The sequence below is a fragment of the Nerophis lumbriciformis genome, linkage group LG09, assembly GCF_033978685.3.
Source record: "Nerophis lumbriciformis linkage group LG09, RoL_Nlum_v2.1, whole genome shotgun sequence".
Lineage (NCBI taxonomy): Eukaryota > Metazoa > Chordata > Actinopteri > Syngnathiformes > Syngnathidae > Nerophis > Nerophis lumbriciformis.
The window spans coordinates 36,040,584-36,052,689 of record NC_084556.2 but is presented as its reverse complement, the minus strand read 5'-3'; the positions used below and the strand labels follow the sequence as shown (position 1 = coordinate 36,052,689).

Genomic DNA, 12,106 nt, shown 5'->3' with positions numbered 1-12,106 from the left:
AAGATGCAAAAGTGGCATGAAATTGGACGTTTGTTCCGCACACTTTACCGACGAAAGCTATGCTACGACAGAGATGGCAAGAATGTGTGGATATCCTGCGACACTCAAAGCAGATGCATTTCCAACGATAAAGTCAAAGAAATCTGCCACCAGACCCCCAGGAAAAGAGAGCGGATGAGGGTATGTCTACAGAATATATAAATTGATGAAAACTGGGCTGTCTGCACTCTCAAAGTGCATGTTGTTGCCAAATGTATTTCATATGCTGTAAACCTAGTTCATAGTTGTTAGTTTCCTTTAATGCCAAACAAACACATACCAATCGTTGGTTAGAAGGCGATCGCCGAATTCGTCCTCGCTTTCTCCCGTGTCGCTGGCTGTCGTGTCGTTTTCGTCGGTTTCGCTTGCATACGGTTCAAACCGATTTGGCTCAATAGCTTCAGTTTCTTCTTCAATTTCGTTTTCGCTACCTGCCTCCACACTACAACCATCCGTTTCAATACATGCGTAATCTGTTGAATCGCTTAAGCCGCTGAAATCCGAGTCTGAATCCGAGCTAATGTCGCTATAGCTTGCTGTTCTATCCGCCATGTTTGTTTGTATAGGCATCACTATGTGACGTCACAGGAAAATGGACGGGTGTATATAACGATGGTTAAAATCAGGCACTTTGAAGCTTTTTTTAGGGATATTGCGTGATGGGTAAAATTTTGAAAAAAACTTCGAAAAATAAAATAAGCCACTGGGAACTGATTTTTAATGGTTTTAACCCTTCTGAAATTGTGATAATGTTCCCCTTTAAGTATAAAGTAAAGGAACTCATGCATTTACTGTGGGAATGTCAGAGAATAAGTTGTGTCTGTTGTGAGAATTGTCTTGTTTGTGAACATGAACATGACATGATGTCACAGTTAAAGACTAACCGCCTACAGTCACCAATGAATTGCAAAGTTTGGGACTCCAGAACCGTTTCATTTGCCGTATGGGGGCAGCGCTTTTCATGCTTTCAAACCTTACAAGACCTCTCGTCTGCAGTTTGAAAGTTGCAGCCTACGAAAAGAAACACAGACAGGTGCAGCAATTTATCGATGACGGCAAAGTTATTGAGTTCATTTTCATTTACCGGTCGATTGATTGACTTAATACTAATCGGCACAGTCCTACAACTGTATAAACATTTTAATGCCTCTGGACATCGAATTCAAAGCCATTTAAGGCCTTAATTTCCGCAAAATGTATTTAATTACATTTAATGCCCCGCAGAAAACCTGTTTGTGCTTGGCTTTAAGACGCTATTTTTAAATTGTTGTACGCCGATAATGAGAAAGTTTGTCGCTGCAATGCCAACAAATTACCTCAGTTCCATCGGAGTGTGTTTCAAATTGAAATTGGCCACCTCTCATCACTCATCTTTGCACCGTGTATCAATAGGTGCAGACTTCCAGGTTTACGTGCAATCATTACAAATCCCATCCATCCATCCATTTTCTACCGCTTAGTCCCTTCGGGGTCGCTGGAGCCTATCTCAGCTACAATCGGGCGGAAGGCGGGGTACACCCTGGACAAGTCGCCACCTCACCGCAGGGCCAACACAGATAGACAGACAACATTCACACTCACATTTCCACACTAGGGCCAATTTAGTGTTGCCAATCAACCTATCCCCAGGTGCATGTCTTTGGAGGTGGGAGGAAGCCGGAGTACCCGGAGGGAACCCATTACAAATGGTGTGATTAATTTTGATTCATTTATGATTATGCACATTTTTGTATTTAATCACATGCATTAACGAGTAAACGTTGACAGCCCAAGTTGAAATATGTAATTGATATTGTTACATCACATCCCGTGTATTTATCTGGATATTGGATTATTCCATCATCCTGAAAATTTGAAGTATCAACATTGTTATGACTATATACTGTCCCATATACTCAGGGGTCAGCAACCGAAAACGTTATAAGAGCAACTTTGGACCATCCATCCATCCATTTTCTACCGCTTGTCCCTTTTGAGGTCGCGGGGGGTGGTGGAGCCTATCTCAGCTGCATTCGGACGGAAGGCGGTGTACACCCTGGACAAGTCGCCACCTCATCGCAGGGCCAACACAGATAGACCACATTGGACCAAAAATACAAAAAAGAAATCTGTCTGGAGCCGCAAAATTGAAAAGTCGTATATACCTGTAAGTCTTATAATGAAGGCAACACATGACGTACGTTTTTATGTTAGCTATAATAGCCTACTATCAAAATGACTATGTATGGCAGGCTGAAGCAAATCTTCGTTGACAGAAATGTTGAAATGTAATATTTATTCTACACAATTTTACAACATTAGAAAAGATTAGTAAATCAGAGGCTACTCAGAAGGTGAGATAACTCCTGGAAATTACTGGCTTTTAATAGCCAAAGGTATAGATGTGTGTGTCAAAGTTAAAGGTAACAGCAGGCTGTCTTATTTTAATAGATTTATTAAAATTTTTGGCAAGCTAGGTAATGTTTGCTGTGGTCTGGAACAACATGGCACACAAACAACTATCTGAAATGCAGAATATTACATACAGATAAAGTGTCATGAGACATGCGAAACTAAATGATATACAAAGAGGATAACAGTAAAGGATACTAAATGAGCTAAATATACCTACAAACGAGGCATAATGATCCAATATGTACATACAGCTAGCCTAAATAACATGTTAGCATTGTTTAGCTTGCAGTTATGCACTGACCAAATATGCCTGATTACCACTCCAACCAGTCAATAACATCAACAAAGCGCACCTTTGTGCATTCACGCACAGCATGAAACGTTTGGTGGACAGAATGAGACAAAGAAGGGGTGGAAGATTTTACATGTAAACAAACTGTTGCGTCACAGTCCACATTATGATGAGTTCAAGAACCGCCAAAATTAGTAGGACAAAACGATGTTCAGCATATAGTCTCATCAGAGAAGCACACACACAAACATATTAAACAGTGGGCTTTCTAACAATTGGGAAGGTTTGTGTCATGTTTGTCCTCAAACAAAAAACATACTAAAACAAAAAATTTATTTTTTCACCCGATCTTTTTCCATTTTCAATCCTTTTTTAAAAATGCTCCAGGGAGCCACGAGGGCGGCACTAAAGAGCTGCATGCGGCTCAAGAGCCGCGGGTTGCTTACACCCGCATTAACTACTTGGTATTGTATCAATACTCATGCTCAAAACTAATGTTGAGAATCCAAACAACAGAAGAATAATTACATGTTAACAGAAATGTAGATAGGAACATGTTACAACATAAATTAGTCAGATATTAACAGTAAATTAACACATATATATATATATGAATAATAGATATGAAAAAAATAATACAACTGAAAATGTTGTAATATGTTACTGCATATGTCAGCAGCTAAAATAGAAGCCTTTACCTGATTTGAAATGGTTCTATTAGCATTTACATATTGAATATCATATTGTGATCTATATTGCTATCGCACGAGGCTGCAATATGTATATATTAGCTATACAGATTATAGGCCATTTTGTCAATCCCTAAACCCAGATAATTGTTTGAATGCTCCAAAGCATTCACACATATGGTTTTCTACACCAAATTCATCTACTTATTATTATTCAACAACTTCTTCTTCTTCTCTAGATTTTGGCGCACAATTTTCATCCGATTCAAACCGTTACAACTTCAAACTGGGTCATCCATCACTGGTGAAAGAATCGCGGGCTTTCCCTTAACAAATTCCAAATATTCCCAGATTTCCCAGAATTCCGGGTTTTCCGGGACATTCTTCCCATTCAAAATGAATTGGCCATTTTTCAAACTTCCACCATTTCCAAATTTTTCAACCTATTCAAAACGTTCCACCTTCAACATATTCCAACATCCTGGAAATTCAAACTGCCTTTTTTCCAAGTTCAAAAAAATTCCAGGACTTTCCAGAATTCCTGCTGTTCCAAAGCCTTATTTTCACCCTTTTTTCTAGCGACTACTCCTTCCACATTTTTCAACCCACTTCAACCGTTCCACCGTCAAAACATTCCTCTTAATCAGGACAAAAAACAATGTTGTTTTTTTTTAACTGGAAAAATTCACGGTTTTCCCGAAATTCCAGGAATTCCATAATACCATTTCTCAATTCAACATGTTACTACTTCAACATTTCTCCACCGATTTGAAAAAATGTCAACACCAACCATTTCAACTCATTCAGACCATTCATGTTTTTTACCATTTCCAAAAAATTCCCGCTTTTCCCGAAATTCCCAATTTTTCTGAAATTCCCATTGAAATCAATGGGACATTCTTCAAAGTTCTACAATTCCCACATTCTGATTCAAACCGTTCTAACTTCAAGATATTCAGCCTGTTCAGGAATTCAACAATTCTAAAAAAAAAAAAATCCCGGATTTCCCATAATTCCTTTTTTTTTTTTTTTTTTTTTTTTTTTGCATTTTCCCCATTCAAAATGAATTGGTCATTTTTCAAACTTCCATTCTGTATCATAATTGTCTATTGATCAAAGATGCACATCAATTAAGGAGATAAATAAAAATGAATGAATGAATGAATGAATGAATTCCACCTTCAACACATTCATCCTGGACATTTAAACTACCATTTTTCCACATCCAACAAATTTCCAGGAATTCCTGTTTTTTGGTAACCTATTTCCACCCTTCAAAAAACAAGTTGGTTAAGGAACTAGAAAAATTCCCGGTTTTCCCGAAATTCCAGGATTTTCTCAATTAAAAACCGTTACTAATTCAACATTTCTTGACCAATTTAAACAATAACAACACCAACCAATTCAGCTCATTCAGGACATCCATGCTCCTAATGATTCTCAAAAAAATCCCGCTTTTCCCAAAATTCCAGGAAGTTCCCATTGAAATGAATGGTACATTTTTCCAAGTTGCACAATTCCCACATTTTTCAACGTATTCAAACCATTCCAACATCAACACATTCCACTCATCCTGGACATTCAGACTAACACTTTCCCAAGTTCCAAAACAAATTCCCGTTTCCCTGGAAATTCAAACTCTTCAACATTCAAACCATTCCAACATTCAAACTATTCTTACATTCATACTACATTCTGTCAGCATTTCAGTTTAACTTCAGCATTGGAGCGTTCACACGCAATTCCTTCAGGAATTGCCTCATCTAGTTTTTGATGATGACTATTTTTAGAATATGCAGGAGCCACAAATGTCCCCCAGGCCACATTTTGGACAACCCAGGTGTATAGATCCATTTTGGGACTCTTACTTATTGCCATATGATTAATATACATAACATAAACGTATTTTTAAAAAATGTGAAAATAAGCTTTTTACTCACCTGTCAGCATCCACAAGCAGGTAAGGGAGAGCAGAGCAAATTTCCTGGTGACCTCCATGTTTCAGGTAAACCACACCTTCAACTTCTGAGTTCGACAAAGTCCTTCCAGTCCAGTTGTTTGCTAGTTTGAATCTGACCTCAGGTTTAAAACACTCCAAGCTAGGAAGATTAAGGGACACTTCAGGTGAGGAAATATAAAAACCACCTGAGCCCCTCAAGCCCAGGAATTCTTCTTTCCGACTTTCAGGTTGACGAACCAATTGAAAAGTGGAAGAGCGCCTTCACCACCGAGGGTCCGCCAACAAAATGTGAATTTTCCTCCGCGTCCTCTTTTCTTTCCGCTCGGCTGCATCCGCAAGTCCCTCCTTGTAGAGGTTGGAGAGAGAAACTCTGCAACTTGTCATCACAGTCTTCTTACCCACACACACACGGAGAGAGAAGGAGAGAGAGAGACTCGGTTTAAGCTGTTGTCAAGTATTTCTCATTAATTGACACAACATCCGGTTTTAAAATAAATTAAGCTATTTTCAGTCACTCGTGTCTATGGGTAAGCTTTTATGTTGAAAAACAAATACGACGCATCCGACTTTTACTACGTAGATTCTTCTAACTTGATGAAAATACGCATCAAGTAATTTAGCACAAGTGCAGCAGCAACAGTTCATTGTAAAATATGATAGATGTAACTATTCACACTTATAAATCCAATTAAATTATATCATTCAAACATTATAATGACTGTGTGAACAACACTCGCACATCACACTTCACACACAGTAAAGGTAAGTATACGCGTACTTGTTTGAATAATGTATAATTAATGGATATATGTTTGAATAATATTAAAAACATACTGTTATATTCAAATTAGTGTTGTCAAATGACTCATTTCTTTAAGTTAATCACACTATTAAATTTCGACTTTTCATGATTAATCACTGGTTCTTATTGCTTGCTTGCATCATTTAAATCAACTTAAAAAACACTGATATTTGGACACACATACAATTTTATTTATAGTCTATGGCCAGGTTATTTAGTAGATAAATCTACTGTTGAAATGTTGGTTGCTGTACTTTTATCGAAAATTGCTTACATTTTTAAAACGTGAGCAGAAATTGTTACCTCTTGTTAATTCAACCTAAAACGTTGGTTGCACTTTATTCAAACAAGATGTGAATGCTTTGGTTATTAATCGTTGTTTACTTGCTTGTTTTTGTCCATTATTCATTACGCATAATTCCCTTATAGCAGGGGTGCTCATTACGTCAATCGCGAGCTACCGGTCGATCTCGGAGGGTGTGTCAGTCGATCACCAGCCAGCCATTAAAAAAATAGTCCTAAAAATGAGCGATCATAAATCTTCACTATGACGTCACTTTCGTCACTTGATTGACATTCACGGCACCCGAGGGTCTTCTGAGATGACGCTGGCTGCTGCCAGCTCATTAAAATTACCGACTGGAAGGCGAGAAACACTTTATTTTAACAGACTCTGGCGCCGTACCTGTCGTCAAAACTCCAAAGACCGACTGCATAGTTGCACAGTTGCGCTAACAAAACAAGAGTCTCAGAAAGCTGGCGTGCACAAGCTAGCAAGCTACAGAGTTTGCCGACAATGTATTTCTTGTAAAGTGTATACAAAGGAGTACGGAAGCTGGACAAATAAGATGCCAAAAACCAACCACTTACATGTGGTATTGGACAGAAAGGAGGACTTTTTTCTCCTCCATTCGAAAATGCGGACGTTTTTAGCACCACTGTCTGATTCCAATCAATGCAAGTCATCAGAATCAGGTATACACCAACTTATATTCTTGTCTTCATGAAAGAAAGGAATCTATATGTGTTAAACATGCCTGTATTATCTTTAAACACCTTAACTTGTTAACAATATTAACTATATGTGTTAAACATGCTTGCATTATCTTTAAACACCTTTAACCTATTAACAATATTAACTATATGTGTTGAACATGCTTGTATTATCATTAAACACCTTTAACTTGTTAACAATATTAACTATATGTGTTAAACATGCTTGTATTATCTTTAAACACCTTTAACTTATTAATAATATTAACTATATGTATTAAACATGCTTGTATTATCATTAAACACCTTTAACTTGTTAACAATATTAACTATATGTATTAAACATGCTTGCATTATCTTTAAACACCTTTAACTTGTTAATAATATTAACTATATGTATTAAACATACTTGTATTATCATTAAACACCTTTAACTTATTAACAATATTAACTATATGTATTAAACATTCTTGTATTATCATTAAACACCTTTAATTTATTAACAATATTAATTATGTGTTAAACATGATTGCATTATCATTAAACACCTTTAATGTATTAACAATATTAACTATATGTGTTAAACATGCTTGCATTATCATTAAACACCTTTAACTTATTAACAAAAACATATATTTCATAAATAAGTAAATATAAATTATATATATGAATGAGGTAGATCCCCACGACTTGATCAATTGAAAAGTAGCTCGCCTGCAGAAAAAGTGTGAGCACCCCTGCCTTATAGGCTCCAGCACCCCTGCGACCCCATAAGAGACAAGCGGTAGGAAATGGATGGATGGATGGTTAATTCCCTTACAAGAAGTAACCAGAATATAGAACATTTCACCTGCAATATCCAGTGTCCAATATTTATTTCACAGCCACATTAGGTTTTTATTTTATTTTATTTAAAAAAATAAAAAGTTACTGAATCATTTTGGATCGTATTGTTATAAAAAAATTATATTGTTCCTGAATCGTATCAACAACCAAAAATCTCAAATCGAATAGTTACAACCTCAGTTTACACCCTATTGGGGGACAAGCAACACTAAATTGATTTCAATTTATTTCAATGGGTAATGCTGTTTAGCAATATGGAATGGAACTTTATTGTCATTGCACGTAAAAAGTACAACAACATGACATTTTTAGTACAAACACGTTTTAGATCCGCCATAGATCATACAGAGTATACAGAACAGGAACTCTGATGGGTTGCCACTTGGGCAACCCAACAGGGGTGGGGTGGGAGGCTAATAGTCTGATTCCTCTATGGTCCCAGACATTCGGGCGGAGTCTTCAAAATGCACCGCTGGCCTTAGAAAGTCTATTGTTGATTTCCTCATCGATATTCCCATCCCTTGAAAATGTACCACCAAGTTAAGTGAATTGTTCAACTGCTTTCAGTGTCTTTTATTTGAATTCTTCATAGACAGATCATGGAGTAGGCTGATAAAGTACTTCAGTTTTTTTCATGCTTATCGTGAGACCAAAGTTATCATAGGTTTTTGAAAACTTGTCCATGATGAGTTGCATGTTTAAGTGAGAGCTGGCATTCAGCAAAGAGAAGGTCTCTTATGACAGCATTCTTGACTTTTGTATGGCATTCAGACCTCTTGCCATCTGTCCTGTGCCTTATATGTTCACCTCTGGGTCATCACTGGTGAAGGCAACTGTCAACATTGCAGAGAATATCATACTGAACAGGGTCAGGGCCAGAACATAGCCTTGTTTGATTCTGTTGCTAACAGGAAAGTCTGGAAATGCTTTACCACCATCGAGCATGTGGGCCACCATCTCGTCATGAAATTGGCGACTAATGCAGATGAAAGTTTTTGGGCATCCAAACTTGGCCATGATCTTCCACAAACCCCCACGGCTTATTGTGGCAAAAGCCTTGGTAAGGTTTGCAAACGTGACAAGAGATCCTGTTCTTGGCACTTTTCTTGTAACTGACAGAGAGCAAACACAATACCAACAGTACCTCGGCCAAAACGGAAACCACATCCACTTTTGGGAAGAAGGTCTTCCTCGAGGTGCAAAATAAGCCTGTTGAGAGGCAGTCTGGCCAGTATTTTCCTAGCTATGCAAAGAAGTGAAATATAGCGATGATTATCGCAACATTGTTGGTTGCCTTTGCGCTTGTATAGGCGCACAATGGAAGCATCCTTGAATTCCTGTGGAAGTTTGCCTATTGTCCAGACAGAAATGAAAAGCTTGTGTAACTTTAGAGACAGACTGGGACCACCAGACGTGTAGATTTCTGCAGGGATGGCATCAGCTCCTGGGGCTTTACCACTGGACAGTTGCTTGATTGCTTTTTCAACTTTAGAGATAGATGGTGGACAGTCAAGCTCTGTGTTGATCCTGACCTGCGTAAGCTGGTTTATGGCTTCATCATTTATGAATGATTGACGGTTGAGAACTGTGTTGAAGTGCTCGGCCCAAAGCTCCAAAATGTTCCCACGTTTCGTGATTAGCATATCACCATTTGAGCTAAGAAGAGGAGGTGAGTTGGAAGGCTGAGTTCCATAGAGACCTTTTAACAAGTTGTAAAAGCGTTTAGGGTCATGCATATCAACAAACTTCTGCATTTCCTCGGCTTTATTGCTGAGCCAGGTGTCTTGCATGTTGCGTAGTTATGTCTCAACTCTCTGGCGCCTTCTTACTGATTGAACATGGGTCCTGTTGGTGCGCTAAAAATAGCTTGATTTTTTGCAGAAACCATGTCCTGTATTGCCTGGTTATTTTCATCAAACCAGCCCTGGTTCTTCTTGGTCTTTTGACCTAAGATACTGAGGGAAGATGAATGAGCAGTGTCTCTGAAAAGTGCCCAAGCTTCCTCAACATCAAGGTCGCTGTAGTTTTGGTCATCAAGTTCCGTCTTCAGGTCATTGGCAAGTTGAGAAGCTTTGCTTCAGTTTAGAGACATCAATTTTTTTGGGAGCCTTCCTCCCTTATGGTCGACGTTTAACCTGGAGGTGCAGTTTTAGCTCTGACATAACAAGCCTGTGGTCAGTCCAGGACTCAGCTCCACACAAAGCCTTAGAGACAAGAACAAATCTTTTTGATCTGACTTCCTGATAATGACGTAGTCCATCAAATGCCAGTGTTTTGATCTTGGATGTGTCAAGGTGGACCTGTGACGTGTGCCCTGTCGGAAGAGAGAGTTGGTGATCAATAGTCCATATGGCATGCAAGTTTTGAGGAGTAGAAGACCATTATACGAAGGTCTTGGGTTCGATCCTGGGCTCGGGATCTTTCTGTGTGGAGTTTGCATGTTCTCACCGTGACTGCGTGGGTTCCCTCCGGGTAATCGGGCTTCCTCCAACCTATAAAAACATGCACCTGGGGATAGGTTGATTGGCAACACTAAATTGGCCCTAGTGTGTGAATGTGAGTGTGAATGTTGTCTGTCTATCTGTGTTGTCAGGGTGTACCCCGCCTATACCGCCCAAATGCAGCTGAAATAGGCTCCAGCACCCCCCGCTACCCTGTAAGGGACAAGCGGTAAATGGATGGATGCATGTCTACCAATGACACCATCCCATGTTTGATGGTCCGTTCCAACTCTGGCATTGAAGTCTCTTAAGACAAGAAGTTTGTCTCCTTGGGGACGCTTGATATTGTTATTCTTGACGTCTTCTGGATTGGTCGGACCATATGCCCGTTTTAGGAATGCCTGCTGATCCTTTCCGGTGGAAAGCTGTAATGTCATGAGTCTGTCATTGATGCTCTTTGGTAGGCTAGACATGGTGTGTATCAACTTGGTCTTGATAGCAAAACCAACACCAGATTCACATTTATCAGCAGCGCTTCAACCACTCCAGAAAAACGTGTAACCACCATTGGTCTCTTAAAGCTGGACCTCCTCTGATAGACGTGTCTCTGAAATTGCAGCGATGTCAATGTTGTACCGGGTGAGTTCAAGTGCAGGTAGTGCAGTACGTCTGCCCAGTTGGTTTGCTTTGGAGTTTTCTTGGAGTGTTCTAACTTTCCACATTGTCAGGTTCAAACATTGATGATATCTATTAAACAGACAAGAAGCAAGGAATCATGCAGAGACAGAGTTCAATTTGGCTCAATAAGGAGAGACGTTTGGGACTGCACGCTCAGTTACAATCTCCCACCACGCTCTAAGGTAACAGTCCCACATGCTCCTCTATTTATTTGGGAGGTCCCTGGTTACATCACTGAGGCTGCCTCTGAAGGAAGGGGGGTAATCTCAGCAGCCCCAGTTAGACACAATATATGACTATTCATGAAATGCAAATGTGCTGACACTCGTGATATCGCCCTGTCTCTGCTCTGTCTGCGTCACGGCACTCGATGTTCGCCCTTGGCAGTCAGTAGGCCGGTTCTGGACACAAACACTGATACGAGACGATGTCCCTTTGCATAGATAGAAAACTACAACTTCAGCACAATTGATAATAACTATAGCAATGGCCTTTAAGCATAAGAGTTGTGTGATAAACACATAATTATTCTAACACACGTTCCTATAGTGAGTGGTTTCACCTGGTTTATTTTGTATTATTTTATATTTCAGCTGCTGTTGACGGTCCCTGACACAAGGCTGAAGCTTAGAGGTGACAGAGCTTTCGCCGTTGCTGCTCCCAAGCTCTGGAACGACCTACCCCTGAGTGTTAGACAAGCCTCCTCTCTTCCTGTATTTAAATCTCTCTTAAAAACATACTTTTATTCCATGGCTTTTAACACTGAGTGATATCCATCCTGCAATGGCGCCCCATGATACACCTGCTGTGATCCTGTTTTTATGTTTTTATTAATTCTATTTTAATTATTTATTTTTTATCGTGTTCTGTTTGTGTTGTGTTGTGTTGTGTTTGCTCGGTACTCGTTTTATCTTTTAACCTGTTCATTGTACAGCACTTTGGCTACCCCTGTGGTAAATTTTAAATGTGCTT

General features: G+C 39.1%; 1 protein-coding gene across 1 annotated transcript in view; it reads right to left on the bottom strand.

Annotated features, from left to right (window-relative positions):
- esama (endothelial cell adhesion molecule a) overlaps positions 1-5,763 on the bottom strand; it is a 168,459-nt gene extending 162,696 nt beyond the window's left edge. Inside the window, exon 1 of the mRNA XM_061961891.2 lies at positions 5,355-5,763. Within this exon, the coding sequence (XP_061817875.1) occupies positions 5,355-5,412 (58 nt within the window). The 5' untranslated portion in view covers positions 5,413-5,763. The remainder of the gene's footprint in view (positions 1-5,354) is intronic.
- Positions 5,764-12,106: the final 6,343 nt, after the last annotated feature.